General features: G+C 45.7%; 1 protein-coding gene across 3 annotated transcripts in view; it reads right to left on the reverse strand.

Annotated features, from left to right (window-relative positions):
- Nucleotides 1-2,207: 2,207 nt before the first annotated feature.
- LOC121574699 (homeodomain-interacting protein kinase 1) overlaps nt 2,208-18,562 on the reverse strand; it is a 63,584-nt gene continuing 47,229 nt past the window's right edge. For 2 of the 3 annotated variants that reach the window (XM_041887239.2, XM_041887238.2), the window contains exons 12-17: nt 17,752-17,909; nt 17,191-17,295; nt 16,041-16,217; nt 15,073-15,257; nt 14,592-14,713; nt 2,208-4,777 (exon numbers count right to left, since the gene is read on the reverse strand). In XM_041887239.2, coding sequence (XP_041743173.1) covers nt 4,373-4,777; nt 14,592-14,713; nt 15,073-15,257; nt 16,041-16,217; nt 17,191-17,295; nt 17,752-17,909 — 1,152 coding nt within the window. In that variant the 3' untranslated portion in view covers nt 2,208-4,372. The remainder of the gene's footprint in view (nt 4,778-14,591; nt 14,714-15,072; nt 15,258-16,040; nt 16,218-17,190; nt 17,296-17,751; nt 17,910-18,562) is intronic. The other variant, XM_041887240.2, reaches the window with a different exon arrangement.

Genomic DNA, 18,562 nt, shown 5'->3' on the forward strand with positions numbered 1-18,562 from the left:
TTTCCATCCCCAACTACAACATTTTCCGTCTCGATAGAACTGCCAAAGGGGGTGGGGTTGCAATCTACTGTAGAGCTAGCCTGCAGAGCTCTATCATACTATCCAGGTCTGTGCCCAAACTGTTTGAGCTTCTACTTCTAAAAATCCACCTTTCCAGAAATAAGTCTCTCACTGTTACCGCTTGCTACAGAACCCCCTCAGCCCCGAGCTGTGCCCTGGACACCATATGTGAACTGATTGCCCCCATCTATCCTCAGAGTTCGTACTGCTTGGTGACCTAAACTGGGATATGCTTAACACCCCGGCCAACCTACAATCTAAACTAGATGCCCTCAATCTCACACAAATTATCAACGAACCTACCAGGTACAACCCTAAATCTGTAAACATGGGCACCCTCATAGATATCATCCTGACAAATTTACCCTCTAAATACACCTCCGCTGTCTTCAACCAGGATCTCAGCGATCAATGCCTTATTGCCTGTGTCCGTAATGGGTCCGCGATCAAACGACCACCCATCATCACTGTCAAACGCTCCCTAAAACACTTTAGCAAGCAGGCCTTTCTAATTGACCTGGCCCGGGTATCCTGGATGGATATTGACCTCATTCCGTCAGTAGAGGATGCCTGGTTGTTCTTTAAATGTGCTTTCCTCTCAATCTTAAATAAGCATGCCCCATTCAAAAAATTCAGAACTAAGAACAAATATAGCCCCTGGTTCTCCTCAGACTTGACTGCCCTTGACCAGCACAAAAACATCCTGTGGAATATTGCATTAGCATCGAACAGCCCCCGCGATATGCAACTTTTTAGGGAAGTCAGGAACCAATATACACAATCAGTTAGGAAAGCAAAGGCTAGCTTTTTCAAACAGAAATTTGCATCCTGTAGCACTAACTCCAAAAAGTGTTGGGACATTGTAAAGGCCATGGAAAAAAAGAGCACCTCCTCCCAACTGCCCACTGCACTGAGGCTAGGAAACACTATCACCACCAATAAATCTACAATAATCGAGAATTTCAACAAGCATTTTGCTACGGCTGGCCATGCTTTCCACCTGGCTACCAATACCCCGGCCACCAGCTCTGCACCCTTCGCTGCAACTTGCCCATGCCTCCTTCACTCATGCTGCCAAACATGCCCTCGTAAAACTGACTATCCTACCGATCCTTGACTTCGGCGATGTCATTTACAAAATAGCCTCCAACACTCTACTCAGCAAATTGGATGTAGTCTATCACAGTGCCATCCGTTTTGTCTCCAAAGCCCCATACACTACCCACCACTGTGACCTGTACGCTCTTGTTGGCTGCTCCTCATTACATGTTCGTCACCAACCCCACTGGCTCCAGGCCATCTATAAATCACTGCTAGGCAAATCCCCGTCTTATCTTAGCTCACTGGTCACCATAGCAACACCCACCCGTAGTCTGCGCTCCAGCAGGTATATCTCACTGGTCATTCCCAAAGCCAACACCTCCTTTGGCCGCCATTCCTTCCAGTTCTCTGCTGCCAATGACTGGAACGAACTGCAAAAATCTCTGAAGCTGGAGACTCTTATCTCCCTCACTAACTTTAAGCATCAGTTGTCAGAGCAGCTTACCGATCACTGCACCTGTACACAGCCCATCTGAAATTAGCCCACCCAACTACCTCATCCCCATATTGTTATTTATTTTGCTCATTTGCACCCCAGTATCTCTATTTGCACATCATCTTTTGCACATCTATCACTCCAGTGTTAATACTAATTGTAACTATTTTGCACTATGGCCTATTTATTGCCTTACCCCCATAACTTACTACATTTGCACACACTGTATATATATTTTCTGTTGTATTTTTGACTTTATGTTTTGTTTACCCCATATATAACTCTGTGTTGTTGTTTTTATCGCACTGCTTTGCTTTATCTTGGCCAGGTCGCAGTTGTAAATGAGAACTTTTTCTCAACTGGCTTACCTGGTTAAATAAAACAAATAAAAAAATAAAAAAATTGTCAGACTCTATACCCCAACAGGCTCTATACTGAATTTGATATTATCAAGTGGCGGGCAGCCATTTTGTTGTTTTCGAATCACAGATGTTAGGGTTTAAGATTAATCAGGTAAAAGCAGCAGTGGGTTGAAAATAGCGGACATTCAACTAATATTTGATATGATCTGTGATTGGTTTATAATTATTTAGAATAAAGAGTCAAGACATGAGGACTTATGGTTCATTTATTTGAAAACAGTGGTTGGGTTGTTGTGGATTGTTTTGGGTTGACATTATCCTCACCAATCACCTGATTACTAAATGCATTGTGCACTTCTAAACAGAGGAGACCAAATTAACCAAATCATTTTTACGTAAAAGTCTGTTCTCAAGTTGTTGTTACTTCAATTAATTGAGTTTATAAAGTAGTTTCTGGCTGACTGATCTTTCAGCCTCATAAATACATTCTGCAATCACAGTCAGAACAAATATTAAAACTCTCAGTGAGCTATGTTTAAATACTATTTGAAATAATGTCAAATACTTTAAACTGTGCTTAATTGCCTGTTGCAATGGAACCAATAGAGAAGTCCTAAAAGTGCAAACCCTGCCCACCTGGTACTCCAGGCAAGCTAAAGCAAACCCTTTAAAAGTATTTGAAAGATTTCAAATAGTGTTTGAACCCAGGTACGGTGGTGTGAAGATTATAGTGTCTTTACCAGGCTGTGACAGAATAGACTACATCGTTATCAGGCTGTGACAGAATAGCCTACATCGTTATCAGGCTGTGACAGAATAGACTACATCGTTATCAGGCTGTGACAGAATAGACTACATCGTTACCAGGCTGTGACAGAATAGACTACATCGTTACCAGGCTGTGACAGAATAGACTACATCGTTACCAGGCTGTGACAGAATAGACTACATCGTTACCAGGCTGTGACAGAATAGACTACATCGTTACCAGGCTGTGACAGAATAGACTACATCGTTACCAGGCTGTGACAGAATAGACTACATCGTTACCAGGCTGTGACAGAATAGACTACATCGTTACCAGGCTGTGACAGAATAGACTACATCGTTACCAGGCTGTGACAGAATCGACTACACACATGTACAACATACTCATGATTTAAGTTGAACGACAATCTCTCTCTCTCTCAACAGCTCACATTAACGACAAAACATAATTTAAACAAACTCACAATAAAGAAAACATGTAGGTAAAGGTATTATTCTAATTCAACAGTAAGTTGAGACCCCAACTGAGTTCCTTTTTTTTTTTGTGAAATTGGTCCGCGGGCCTACAAAAAGGGGGGCAGCGAGCCGAAAGGCCGCCAGTTGCCAATCCCTGGGTTAGCTAATAGCTAACATCTCTAGCAAGCCTGCCATGCTAAAAGATACTAGGATCACATTTAGAACTTGTTTAAGTTGGCTAATAAGCTAGCATCTCTCTAGCCTAGTGTGCTAAAGACAATGATCACCTTTAGGTTAGCTAATAAGCTAGCATCGCTCTAGCCTAGTGTGCTAAAGACAATGATCACCTTTAGGTTAGCTAATAAGCTAGCATCTCTCTAGCGTGCCGTGCTACAGATCGGCTACCAGGATCACCTTTAGGTCTTCTTTAGGTTAGCTAGCATTTCAAGCTAGCTAGCATCTCTCTAGCCAGGGCCTTTCTAGGATCTCCTAATGTAAGGAAACACAGCGAGGGCCTATTCAGGAGACTGTAGCGTTACAGAATGCACACAGACCAGCATATCTGTTATACCACAATACATTTCTGCCACGTAGAACACAGAGGCATGTCAGATCCATACATTTCGTATGGAAGTACATTTTATATGCATCCAGATACATACATTTCGTATGTACGGTACAGAAACCTGTTTCGATCTGCAGCATGCTGTATGTTTCAGCTCACGGACTACACCACTAGAGAACGAGACTAGCACCCTTTAACACAAAGCCTTTTTCAGAAACACAATACATAATAATATATCTGACCTATCACCACAATGACTCATTCTGCATCCAATTAAAACAGGGATAAAACAAAACAATTAAACTTTTTTTTTTTTTTCTGCTGGGAAAAATAACAATACAATATAAAATAATAATATTTTTTTTAAATGTACTAAAAATAGGTCGGAAAGTTTAAACCAGTTTGATGTGAACCACTGCTTTTAACAGTAAATAACATGTAGTAGTGTGACAGTGAATGGATGACTCCGCCTCCTTTCCTGCTCCGTACCTCGCCCAGATTCATCAACACGGTGAAGCCGTGGGACTTATTGCCCTTTCAGTGTGCGTACGCATACGTAGGTGTGAGGGGGGGGGGCCATAGTCCAACTCATCACCACCCCTCTACCTCCAGTATCATCTCTCATCATAAGTAGGGATACTGTCCCAGCTGGTATGCGGTGTAGGCCTCAGCACGGGGCGTGACACTAAGGGATTCAGCAGTCAACTGCTGCTGACAAGCTGCAGGAAGCCCCACCCCCGACTCCTTTCTGGTTCCTGCGTCCCTCCGGACCAATCCCGAAGTACCGTAAGGGACGGTGGGCGGGGCATAGGTGGAGGGGTGGCCACGCCCCAGAAGCTGTTCCATGGTCTGGGAGGCGGAGGCTAGCGCGGCGGACGCGGGGAAGGTGTATAGGCTAGGGGCAGAGCTTAGAGGGTGCACTTCCTGGAAGGTGTAGTGGGAGGCGTGGCCGGTGGGGTAGGTTGCCTGGCGGCGCAGGTTGCCGTGGGAACGTTCCTGGGACGAAGAGGAGGAGACTACAGGCTGTATCTGGAGGAAGGGACAAACAAGAATACAATAGAAAATGTTATTGTCCATTAAATATTTCATACATCAAGCAACAAGACACAAAATAGGCAATAATATATTACTACAAATTTCTATCTACACTTTCTCTGAAGGGTGCACCCTCCTGAACATGCCTAGGGCTCTGCACCCTCCTGAACATGCCTAGGGCTCTGCACCCTCCTGAACATGCCTAGGGCTCTGCACCCTCCTGAACATGCCTAGGGCTCTGCACCCTCCTGAACATGCCTAGGGCTCTGCACCCTCCTGAACATGCCTAGGGCTCTGCACCCTCCTGAACATGCCTAGGGCTCTGCACCCTCCTGAACATGCCTAGGGCTCTGCACCCTCCTGAACATGCCTAGGGCTCTGCACCCTCCTGAACATGCCTAGGGCTCTGCACCCTCCTGAACATGCCTAGGGCTCTGCACCCTCCTGAACATGCCTAGGGCTCTGCACCCTCCTGAACATGCCTAGGGCTCTGCACCCTCCTGAACATGCCTAGGGCTCTGCACCCTCCTGAACATGCCTAGGGCTCTGCACCCTACTGAACATGCCTAAGGCTCTATACATTCCGCCTGATTGTTTTCTCCATTTAGTTTGTCCAGGTTTCAGTTTTTTCAGTTTTTTGCTTTAAAAAGCACACACACACAAAAAAAAAGGTTTTAAGTCCACACCAATGCTTAAACCACATCAGGATACCACTTTTGAGGTCTGGGGAAAATATAATTTTCGATTTTTTGGTGTAGTTACCCTTTAATGCAAGTGTGCACCAGCAGGAGACTGTTGGGTTAGTGGTGTTTCTGTGGCGATCATGTGATTGCAGAGTTTGATAAACAAATGGCCGCTGGATTGATGCAAATAATGATGATGTCATTCTGCCAGGTCGGCATAACCTACTTTGTCTCTACCAGAAGAAGGTTATTATTAGCATCATGGCTAACCGCTACACAGAGTGGAGACGTACGCACCGCACACACACTCAGACAGACAGGGGCATTCCTGTACCGTTTCACAGAGTTGCAGGAAAATATGAATAATGTCTTATGATTAACTTTGGCAAATCAAAACATTTTATTTTATTTAGCTGATTTCCGTTTTAATGTCTGGATTCTGTGATTCTAGATTCAAGTTTTAATGTTAGCTCTATACCCAACTATGCAGTAATCAATAACATTGTTATACACAAAATAACAAGGTAGAACAAAAACATGAGAAATTAAAATAAGAACACAAGAAAGTAAATAAACATACTATATACAGGGTCATTACCATATTAACAATGTGATTACAGGGTCATTACCATATTAACAATGTGATTACAGGGTCATTACCATATCAACAATGTGATTACAGGGTCATTACCATATTAACAATGTGATTACAGGGTCATTACCATATTAACAATGTCATTACCATATTAACAATTATTACATGGTCGGTTCATTACCATATTAACAATGTGATTACAGGGTCAGTTCATTACCATATTAACAATGTGATTACAGGGTCAGTTCATTACCATATTAACAATGTGATTACAGGGTCAGTTCATTACCATATGAACAATGTGATTACAGGGTCAGTTCATTACCATATTAACAATGTGATTACAGGGTCAGTTCATTACCATATTAACAATGTGATGGAGGTAGATATGTATAGGGGTCAGGTGACTATATACAGGGTCAGTTCCAATACCATATTTACAATGTGCAGGGATACTGGAGTGATGGAGGTAGATATGTAAAGGGGTCAGGTGACTACACTACCAGTCAAAAGTTTTAAAACACCTACTCATTCAAGGGTTTTTCTTATTTTTTTACTATACAAAGTGTTAAACCAATCAGATTCTTCAAATAGCCACCCTGTGCCTTGATGACAGCTTTGCACACTCTTGGAATTCTCTCAACCAGCTTCACCTGGAATGTTTTTAGAACAGTCTTGAAGGAGTTCCCACATATGCTGAGCACTTGTTGGATGCTTTTCCTTCACTCTGCCGTCCGACTCGTCCCAAACCATCTCAATTGGGTTGAGGTCGGGGGATTGTGGAGGCCAGGTCATCTGATGCAGCACTCCATCACTCTCCTTATTGGTAAAATAGCCCTTACACAGCCTGGAGGTGTGTTGGGTCATTGTCCTGTTGAAAAACAAATTATAGTCCCACCAGAGCATATGAGCGGAGTGGAGCGTGAGCGAGCGTGGAGCGTGAGCGGACGGATTTTGAACAGAGCGCAGAGCGGCATTTTTAAAAGGACGGAGCGTCGCCCTATGTCCCGCTCCAATTTCGCTCGCTCACACCACGAGTCTGAAGCATGCTCAAGCCTGACCCAGAATCCATCTGTTTAATTTAATTTGTGTCGTCCATGAATTTGTATTTTATAGAGCGAGAGGAGCAGCAGCAGCAACAAGAGAAAAGGGTTGAGGAATTCAAAAGTTTATTCACTGCACGTAAAGGCCCAACCATAACAAGGGAGAGAAAAAGAGAGCTGGATGTAGCATTTTTTGAAATGATTTTCATGGACTATGAACCGCTGAGTAAAGGAGAACGCGAAGGGATGCAACACTTCGCCAGCGTAGCTCAACCGGGCTACACCCCCCCCAAGAAACTATGATAAATTAGTACTTTACTTTGTCAAATTTACATCTGAGATGCCCCATTCACATGCTTCAGCTGGCGATCAAAAACGCCGTTAACAAGCACGACAACATTAATAGGCTGTTAGTGAAAGTCGGGCACCTGGTGAAAAGTGTACGCAAGAGCACAGAGGAAACCGACCAATTAGGTGTCCGCCCCACAAATGCCTGCGCCATTCGATGGAGCAGCCAGCTGCGGATGATTCAGTCGTTCATCCGGTTGTTCCAAAAAAGACCCGTTATGGTAAAACAAACTCAAGTCTAATGTTGCTAACATCACCCTGAATCAAGTACGACAGCTGACGCACCTTGTCAGTGTGCTGACACCACTAGCAGACCTCACAGACAAAATGCAGAAGGAGCTGGGGAACCTGGGGATGATCCTCTCTGCTGTCACAGAAATCAAATCCCTGCTCACCGATTACACTCACGCTGCACTTCCAATGGGCATCGCTGCTTTTGCAGAAACATTGGCAAACAACGTGTCAATTCGCTATGGAATATACTATACTGATTAACATCTCATTTTAGCGTCAGTGTTAGATCCCCGTTTCAAGACAGAATGGATAATCCGAGATGAGTCTGTATGCAACAAATTCGGGGAGATAAAGTAAGGCTGTGGTTTAAGCTAAAAGTGAAATACATGCAGATTTTGTTCCTTTTTTGGAGTGAGCGGGGGGCGATTTGAGTGGAGCGCGATGCAAACTGCGTTGAGTGCTGAGCGATAATGAGCGGACTGGCCTGATGTGGCTTTGAGCTGGGGGAGTGGAGGGGTGAACAGCTCCGTGAGCGAGGAGCTGAGATTCTCACCGCTCCACTCCGCTCATATGCTCTGAGTCCCACTAAGCCCAAACCAGATGGGATGGCATATCTCTGCAGAATGCTGTGGTAGCCATGCTGGTTAAGTGTGCCTTGAATTCTAAATAAATCACAGACAGTGTACCCAGCAAAGCACCCCCCACACCATAACACCTCCTCCTCCAAGCTTTACGGTGGGAAATACACATGCTGAGATCATCCGTTCACCCACACCGCATCTCACAAAGCCACAGCGGTTGGAACCAAAAATCTCCAATTTGGACTCCAGACCAAAGGACACATTTCCACCGGTCTAATGTCCATTGCTCGTGTTTCTTGGCCCAAGCAAGTCTCTTCTTCTTATTGGTGTCCTTTGGCAGTGGTTTCTTTGCAGCAATTCGACCATGAAGGCCTGATCCACACAGTCTCCTCTGAACAGTTGATGTTGAGATGTGTCTGTTACTTGAACTCTGTGAAGCATTTGTTTGGGCTGCAATTTCTGAGGCTGGTAACTCTAATGAACTTATCCTCTGCAGCAGAGGTAACTCTGGGTCTTCCATTCCTGTGGCGGTCCTCATGAGTGCCAGTTTCATCATAGCGCTTGATGGTTTTTGCGACTGCACTTGAAGAAACTTTCAAAGTTCTTGACATTTTCCGGATTGACTGACCTTCATGTCTTAAAGTAATGATGGACTGTCGTTTCTCTTTGCTTATTTGAGCTGTTCTTGCCAATATATGGACTTCGTCTTTAACTAAATAGGGCTATCTTCTGTATACCACCCCCCCCCCCCTACCTTGTCACAACACAACTGATTGGCTCAAATGCATTAAGAAGGAAAGAAATTCCACAAATTAACTTTTAAGAAGGCACACCTGTTAATTGAAATGCATTCCAGGTGACTACCTCATGAAGCTGGTTGAGAGAATGCCAAGAGTGTGCAAAGCTGTCATCAAGGCAAAGGGTGGCTATTTGAAGAATCTCAAATATAAAATATATTTTGATTTGTTTAACACTTCTTTGTTTACTACATGATTCCATATGTGTTATTTCATAGTTCTGATGTCTTCACTATTATTCTACAATGTAAAAAATAGTAAAAATAAAGAAAAACCCTTGAATGGGTAGGTGTGTCCAAACTTTTGACCGGTAGTGTATATACAGGGTCAGTTCCAGTACCATATTAACAATGTGATGGAGGTAAATTAGATATGTATAGGGGTAATGTGATTATATACAGGGTCAGTTAATTACCATATCAACAATGTGCAGGGATACTGGAGTGATAGAGGTAGATATGTATAGGGATCCAGGTAGATATGAGTGTGTAGGGCCCTGTGAGTGTGCATAGAGAAAATAAAAAATACAAGGTTAACTCAGATAGTCTATGCAGCAATTTTGTTAGCTATTCAGCAGTCTTATGGTTTGGGGATAGAAGCTGTTCAGGGGCCTGTTGGTGTCAGACTTGATGCACCGGTACCGCCTGCCGTGCGGAAGCAGAGAGAACAGTCTATGGCTTGGGTGGCTGGAGTCTAACGATTTTCCGGGCCTTAATTTCACACCTCCTGATATACAGTGGGGGAAAAAAGTATTTAGTCAGCCACCAATTGTGCAAGTTCTCCCACTTAAAAAGATGAGAGAGGCCTGTAATTTTCATCATAGGTACACGTCAACTATGACAGACAAAATGAGAAAAAAATATCCAGAAAATCACATTGTAGGATTTTTAATGAATGTATTTGCAAATTATGGTGGAAAATAAGTATTTGGTCAATAACAAACGTTTCTCAATACTTTGTTATATACCCTTTGTTGGCAATGACACAGGTCAAACGTTTTCTGTAAGTCTTCACAAGGTTTTCACACACTGTTGCTGGTATTTTGGCCCATTCCTCCATGCAGATCTCCTCTAGAGCAGTGATGTTTTGGGGCTGTCGCTGGGCAACACGGACTTTCAACTCCCTCCAAAGATTTTCTATGGGGTTGAGATCTGGAGACTGGCTAGGCCACTCCAGGACCTTGAAATGCTTCTTACGAAGCCACTCCTTCGTTGCCCGGGCGGTGTGTTTGGGATCATTGTCATGCTGAAAGACCCAGCCACGTTTCATCTTCAATGCCCTTGCTGATGGAAGGAGGTTTTCACTCAAAATCTCACGATACATGGCCCCATTCATTCTTTCCTTTACACGGATCAGTCGTCCTGGTCCCTTTGCAGAAAAACAGCCCCAAAGCATGATGTTTCCACCCCCATGCTTCACAGTAGGTATGGTGTTCTTTGGATGCAACTCAGCATTCTTTGTCCTCCAAACACGACGAGTTGAGTTTTTACCAAAAAGTTCTATTTTGGTTTCATCTGACCATATGACATTCTCCCAATCCTCTTCTGGATCATCCAAATGCAAACTTCAGACGGGCCTGGACATGTACTGGCTTAAGCAGGGGGACACGTCTGGCACTGCAGGATTTGAGTCCCTGGCAGCGTAGTGTGTTACTGATGGTAGGCTTTGTTACTTTGGTCCCAGCTCTCTGCAGGTCATTCACTAGGTCCCCCCATGTGGTTCTGGGATTTTTGCTCACCGTTCTTGTGATCATTTTGACCCCACAGGGTGAGATCTTGCGTGGAGCCCCAGATCGAGGGAGATTATCAGGGGTCTTGTATGTCTTCCATTTCCTAATAATTGCTCCCACAGTTGATTTCTTCAAACCAAGCTGCTTACCTATTGCAGATTCAGTCTTCCCAGCCTGGTGCAGGTCTACAATTTTGTTTCTGGTGTCCTTTGACAGCTCTTTGGTCTTGGCCATAGTGGAATTTGGAGTGTGACTGTTTGAGGTTGTGGACAGGTGTCTTTTATACTGATAACAAGATCAAACAGGTGCCATTAATACAGGTAACGAGTGGAGGACAGAGGAGCCTCTTAAAGAAGAAGTTACAAGTCTGTGAGAGCCAGAAATCTTGCTTGTTTGTAGGTGACCAAATACTTATTTTCCACCATAATTTGCAAATAAATTCATTAAAAATCCTACAATGTGATTCTCCTGATTTTTTTTTTCTCCATTTGTTTGTCATAGTTGACGTGTACCTATGAAGAAAATGACAGGCCTCTCTCATCTTTTTAAGTGGGAGAACTTGCACAATTGGTGGCTGACTAAATACTTTTTTTCCCCACTGTATGGGTCCTGGATGGCAGGGAGCTCGGCCCCAGTGATGTACTGGGCTGTCCACACCACCCTCTGTAGCGCCATGCGATCCAGGGCGGTGCTGTTGCCATACCAGGCGGTGATGCAGCCAGTCAAGATGCTCTCAACGGTCCAGCTGTAGAACTGTTTGAGTAGTTGAGGGCCCCATGCCAAACCTTTTCAATATTCTGAAGGGGAAGAGGCGCTGTGGCGATCGTCTTACTGACGTTGGAGGTTGTTGTTCCGGCACCACACTGCCAGGTCACTGACCTCCTCCCTGTAGGCTGTCTCGTCTGCGCTGGTGATCAGGCCTACCACCATTGTGTCGTCAGTAAACTTGATGATGGTGTTGGAGTCATGCGAGGCCACGCAGTCGTGGGTGAACAGGGAGTACAGAAGGGGACTAAGCACACACCCCTGAGGGGCCCCCCGGTGTTGAGGGTCAGCGTGGCTGAGGTGATGTTGCCTAAGCTCACCACCTGGAGTCGGCCCGTCAGGAAGCCCAGGATCCAGTTGCAGAGGGAGCTGTTCAGTCCCAGGGTCCCAAGCTTGGTGACGAGCTTGGAGGGGACGATGGTGTTGAACGCTGAGCTGTAGTCAATGAACAGCATTCTCACATAGTTATTCCTCTTATCTAGGTGGTTGAGGGCAGTGTGGAGTGCAATTGAGATTGATTCGTCTATGGATCTGTTGGGGCGGTATGCAAATTGGAGTGGGTCTAGGGTGTCTAGGATGATGGAGTTCATGTGTGCCATAACCAGCCTTTCAAAGCACTTCATGATTACAGATGTGAGTGCTACAGGGCGGTAGTCATTGTGGTATGAAGCCTTAGAGTTCATTGTAACAGGAATGATGGTAATCAATTTAAGACTGGGACAAGGAGAGGTTGAAAATGACCTTGAATCTGCCTGCCAGCTGTTCTGCACATGCTCTGAGAACGCGCCCTGGAATACCATCGGGCCCTTGGCCAAGTGTTGAGCTGATAAAGACCGTACTCACGTCGGCCTCGGAGAGCAAAAATCACCCAATCTTCTGGCCCTCACACCCAGCACGATGTTGTTCTTGTCCAAGTGTGCATAATATGCATTGAGTTCCTCTGGTAGAGAGGCATCGTTGGGCAGATCACGGCTGGGTCTTCCTCTGTAATCCGTAATGTGGGAGTCTGTGTAATACTGTCTGGTAGAGAGGCATCGTTGGGCAGATCACGGCCGGGTCTTCCTCTGTAATCCGTAATGTGGGAGTCTGTGTAATACTGTCTGGTAGAGAGGCATCGTTGGGCAGATCACGGCTGGGTCTTCCTCTGTAATCCGTAATGTGGGAGTCTGTGTAATACTGTCTGGTAGAGAGGCGTCGTTGGGCAGATCACGGCCGGGTCTTCCTCTGTAATCCGTAATGTGGGAGTCTGTGTAATACTGTCTGGTAGAGAGGCGTCGTTGGGCAGATCACGGCCAGGTCTTCCTCTGTAATCCGTAATGTGGGAGTCTGTGTAATACTGTCTGGTAGAGAGGCATCGTTGGGCAGATCACGGCCGGGTCTTCCTCTGTAATCCGTAATGTGGGAGTCTGTGTAATACTGTCTGGTAGAGAGGCATCGTTGGGCAGATCACGGCCGGGTCTTCCTCTGTAATCCGTAATGTGGGAGTCTGTGTAATACTGTCTGGTAGAGAGGCGTCGTTGGGCAGATCACGGCCGGGTCTTCCTCTGTAATCCGTAATGTGGGAGTCTGTGTAATACTGTCTGGTAGAGAGGCGTCGTTGGGCAGATCACGGCCAGGTCTTCCTCTGTAATCCGTAATGTGGGAGTCTGTGTAATACTGTCTGGTAGAGTGGCATCGTTGGGCAGATCACGGCCGGGTCTTCCTCTGTAATCCGTAATGTGGGAGTCTGTGTAATACTGTCTGGTAGAGAGGCGTCGTTGGGCAGATCACGGCCGGGTCTTCCTCTGTAATCCGTAATGTGGGAGTCTGTGTAATACTGTCTGGTAGAGAGGCGTCGTTGGGCAGATCACGGCCAGGTCTTCCTCTGTAATCCGTAATGTGGGAGTCTGTGTAATACTGTCTGGTAGAGAGGCATCCTTGGTGCAGATCATGGCCGGGTCTTCCTCTGTAATCCGTAATGTGGGAGTCTGTGTAATACTGTCTGGTAGAGAGGCATCGTTGGGCAGATCACGGCCGGGTCTTCCTCTGTAATCCGTAATGTGGGAGTCTGTGTAATACTGTCTGGTAGAGAGGCGTCGTTGGGCAGATCACGGCCGGGTCTTCCTCTGTAATCCGTAATGTGGGAGTCTGTGTAATACTGTCTGGTAGAGAGGCGTCGTTGGGCAGATCACGGCCAGGTCTTCCTCTGTAATCCGTAATGTGGGAGTCTGTGTAATACTGTCTGGTAGAGAGGCGTCGTTGGGCAGATCACGGCTGGGTCTTCCTCTGTAATCTGTAATGGACTATAGCCCCTGCCACAGGTGGCGGGCATCGGAGCCTGTGTAATATGGTTCCACCTTGTTCCTATATTGCCCTTTTGCTCGTTTGATGACTCTGCGGAGGTCGTAGGGGGACTTCCTGTACGTGTTCCTGTCCTCAGCCGTAGCGTAGCGGGACTTCCTGTACGTGTTCCTGTCCTCAGCCGTAGCCTCCGGGTTGTCTGTGATAGCCCTGTGTGTGGAAGCCCTGTCCTTTTAGATTAGTCAGTGTTAATCCAGGGCTTTTGATTGGGGAAGCAGTGAACCTTCAACTGTGGTGACAACGTCGCCCGATGCATTTCCTAACGAAGCCGGTGACGGAGGTGGTTAGCTCGTCGACGTTATCGGTGGAGTCTCGAAACATATCCCAGTCAGCTCTAGCAAAGCAGCCCCATGGATGCACGTTTTCCTGCTTCTTTATAGCCTCGTAACAGCTCATTAAGCACCATCTTGTTATTTTTATTGTCCTGAGGTGGAATGTCTACAACAGTCACGATAACAGCTGTAAACTCCCTCAGGAGGTGGAAGGGTCGGCATCTGACCATCAGTTATTCCGAGACGGGTGAACAATGGGTTGATACTCCCACTGCACTCGACTCAGCAACCAGTTGTTGTTGATGATGATGATGAAGAGGCTAACCACTGCACTCGACTCAGCAACACAGATTTTATTGGGCCCTACATGCAATGTGAAATACTCACTAGTAAGAGAGGATGCTATTGGCTGCTGACTCACCTGGCTGAGGTTGAGGGGATGTGATTGGCTGGGGACTAGCCTATGGCGGTTGCTGCCGTCTCCAGAGCTACAGGGATGTCGATTGGCCAGCTTGGGCTTGATGTAGGAACTCTGGTGTTGCACTGGAAACCAATCAGAAAGAAGGAGGGTCAGTAACTGAAAGGTCGCTAGTTCGAAACCCTGAGCCGACATGGTGAAAATCAGTCGATGTGCCCTTGAGCAAGGCACTTAACCATAATTGCTCCATGATTGCCGTTGATAATGGCTGACCCTGGCTGTGACCCCACTCTCCGAGGGGAGTTGGTATATGCAAATAACCCATTTCCAATTCACACATGAGTATAATACACACTGGTACAAATAATAATAATAATCAAATTATCACACTCAAACTGGTTTAAAAACGTTTTTTCTGTATTTGTGTGTGTGTGTGTGTGTTTGTGTGTGTGTGTATTAGACGTGTGTGCGTGAGCCCTGTCACCTGTCTCAGTTGGTTGGGTCTTTACAGACGGTGCGACCACGGCCAGGGACTTGCCTCTAGACGTCCCTCCCACAGGGAGGTGTGTGCGGGGGAGGGGGAGGGGGGTGAGGGGGCTGGCCGTAGAGGAGTCCGAGTCGTGAACCGTCACACAGCTGATCACGTTAGTCCTCTGAGCCGGACCACAGCTGGTTCACAAACACACACACACACACACACACACATTAGACATACAGTAGATACTAACAAGAAAGACATACAGATGGTAGATGTATTGGTGGTGGATAGGATCATCAATTCCTCGTCCATTCATATCAACAGTGTCTAATGGGTTTCATACGTTCAGCTTTAAATACGTCAACAAAAATGTGGTTTTCTGATATTTCTTATATCTCTCAGATATAGGACAGACACTTCAGAACTAAACTATCTGTTTATCCATGTATGAAGCTGTTATTTTTAGTCCTGTGTAGCTCAGTTGGTAGAGAATGGTGTTTGCAACGCCAGGGTTGTGGGTTCGATTCCCACGGGGGGCCAGTATGAAAATGTATTCACTAACTGTAAGTCGCTCTGGATAAGAGCGTCTGCTAAATGACTAAAATGTAAAAATGTAAAATGTTATTCAATGCATTTCTATGGGCTAATAGCAGTAAGGCCAAATTCAATGTTTCATAAAACATTTTTTTTTTTTTTATATATACCTTAAGAGGTCCTAAAACTCCAAATCAAATCGCTAAATTATCCTTGGTATCTTCAACCATCTTCAACTCTAGAGGGTTAAAAGCCCTTTACATTTGTGGATGACCTACGCTCCTCACAGACTAAAAGGGTTGAAGTCAAGTAACGGTCAAGATGTTGCATATCAACAGATTAGTTAGTTGATAGTTTGAGCATCTACAGATCATTTATTAGGAACTATCCACATAAAGCGGGGCCAAACTGTTACAGTTGTTTGTGATTGGACGGGGCACCTGGAGGGGAGGAACTTCCCCTCATCCTCATCGTCTGAGTCGCTATGGATGGTGATGACGCTGACCGCCGGGCTGGGCGTGTCCGAGATGATGATTGGCTGAGAGAGAGACGCCGCCGCGGTGCAGATGGGCGGAGTCAGCACGGCGTTGGTGAGCAGGGATGCACCAGACACACCCCTGGACAAACACACACACACGCGCAAAGAAAACAAACTTAGTTACACACCTTTACTATTCCTGATTTCCATGCAGAGCAAGGTCGAAAACATTTTTGTGGAGCCCCTGAAAACCTAACTTTTCCAGCTGTTATTCGTTATTAGATGTTACTAGTTGATGGGCCTAACCAGCTACCACACTGAACAAAAATATAAACGCAACATGTAAGGTGTGGGTCCCATGTTTCATGAGCTGAAATAAAACATCCCAGAAATGTTCAATACTCACAAAAAGCTTATTTCTCTCGAATGTTGAGCACACATTTTTTTTTACATCCCTGTTAGTGAGCTTGTGCCGGGGACAATAAAAGGCCACTTTAAAATGTGCAGTTTTGTCACACAATGCCACAGATGCAATTGGCATGCTGACTGCAGGAATGTCCACCAGAGTTGTTGCCAGAGAAAGTAATGTTCATTTCTCTAACATAAGCTGCCTCCCAACATCGTTTTAAGCAGTACGTCCAACCGGCCTCACAACCGCAGGCCACGTGTAACCACGCCAGCCCAGGACCTCCCCAGACCACGTGTAACCACGCCAGCCCAGGACCTCCACATCTGGCATCTTCAACTGCGGGATCGTCTGAGACCAGCCACACGGACAGCTGATGAAACTAGTATTTCTGTCTGAAATAAAGCCCTTTTTGTGGGAAAAAAAAAACTGATTCTGATTGGCTGGGCCTGGCTCCCCAGTGGGTGCACCTGGCTCCCAAGTGGGTGGGCCGATGCCCACTCATGGCTGCGCCCCTGCCCAGTCATGTGAAATCTATAGATTAGGGCCTAATTTATTTATTTAAATTGACTGATTTCCTCATATGAACTGTAACTCAGTAAAATTGTTGAAATTGTTGCATGTTGCGTTTATATTTTTGTTCAGTTGATACCTGTAACTAGTTGTTGTGCCACCGTCCGTCCAATTTGTCCTGTTTCAGTCATACCTGGTGGTTCTGCTGTTGCCACGGCCACCCTTAGTCCTCTTCCCCGCTCCGCTCCTCGAATTAACCCCCAGGTTCTGCTGCAGCACTCCGCTGTACTGAGATCCCCTACACACACACACACACACACACACACACACACACACACACACACACACACACACACACACACACACACACACACACACACACACACACACACACACACACACACACACACCAGAGTACACCTGATTTTCTTCAGACCTTCAAATACTTGAACATTTTATTAAAATACTTTGAGTTTGCTTGAGTCTGCCTGGAGTGCCACATGGGCGGGATTTGCAGTTTGGGGACATTTCTATTTGTTTATTAAGCCAGGCAAGCTCAAACAGGCACAGATAAAGTATTTGAATCCATTTTTCAGAAACCCAGGTCTGCTTCTCTTTTTCTGGGATAGTTATCCTGTGAAGTTATCTGGGGGTAAGAATAGTTTTCTGATGGGACTCTTGACTTCTGTTATTTTATATAAAGAGATCTATGCTAACAGACCAGACAGCCATGTAACCATGGTGATAACCCTACCTCCAGCTGTGTGTCTGCTGGGCTGTGTCCGGAAGGAGTGTCTCCAAGGGAGACTCCGTGACAACCGACTGGTGGGCGGAGCCGTGGATGGCCACACCCGGAACCTGCTGCCATGACGACGGGATCAGGATCTGCTGGGTGCCGGCTGGCCAGGCCTGCTACAGAGAACACACACCAGTTAGCAATTAATCCATGATGAGAGCAGCTGGTTGGTAGAACGACATTATCCAGAGGAGCCAATGGGTGAAGCTGGAGCTGGTGATGTCATACAGGAACAGGTCAGGAGGTCATCCAGGCTTCAAGTGCTGAGCCATGCTTAGAAACTCTGCTTGGACAGACAGACGGGCCTACTCCTCCCTAGACAAGGTCAACTAAAGCACAGAAAAACAAACCCCAAAAAGAGGTGCATTAAAAGTCTCATCTGAAGCCACTCCCTGACCTACATGTCATGCATAGTGTTCAGTAATGCACAGGAAGAAAAAAAAAGGCAAACCAGATCAAGACAGTGGGAAGCATTTTCTCCTTCTAATCACACCCTCGCAGTGCTTAATGAAGACACTTATATTATCCACAAAACCTTGAGCAGGACTGACCATTTACACTGCTCAGATGAGGTTAGGATGAGGTTAGCAAGGGAATATGTAGCGTAAAACCATGTGTGTGTAAAACCATGGTACCTGACTAGGTGAAAAATCTGTCGATGTGCCCTTGAGCAAGGCACTTAACCCTAATTGCTCCTGTAAGTCGCTCTGGATAAGAGCGTCTGCTAAATGACCAAAAACAAAAAACAAACAAAAAAACCTGTTAAGGA

The sequence above is a fragment of the Coregonus clupeaformis genome, chromosome 10, assembly GCF_020615455.1.
Source record: "Coregonus clupeaformis isolate EN_2021a chromosome 10, ASM2061545v1, whole genome shotgun sequence".
In the NCBI taxonomy this organism is placed as follows: Eukaryota; Metazoa; Chordata; class Actinopteri; order Salmoniformes; family Salmonidae; genus Coregonus; species Coregonus clupeaformis.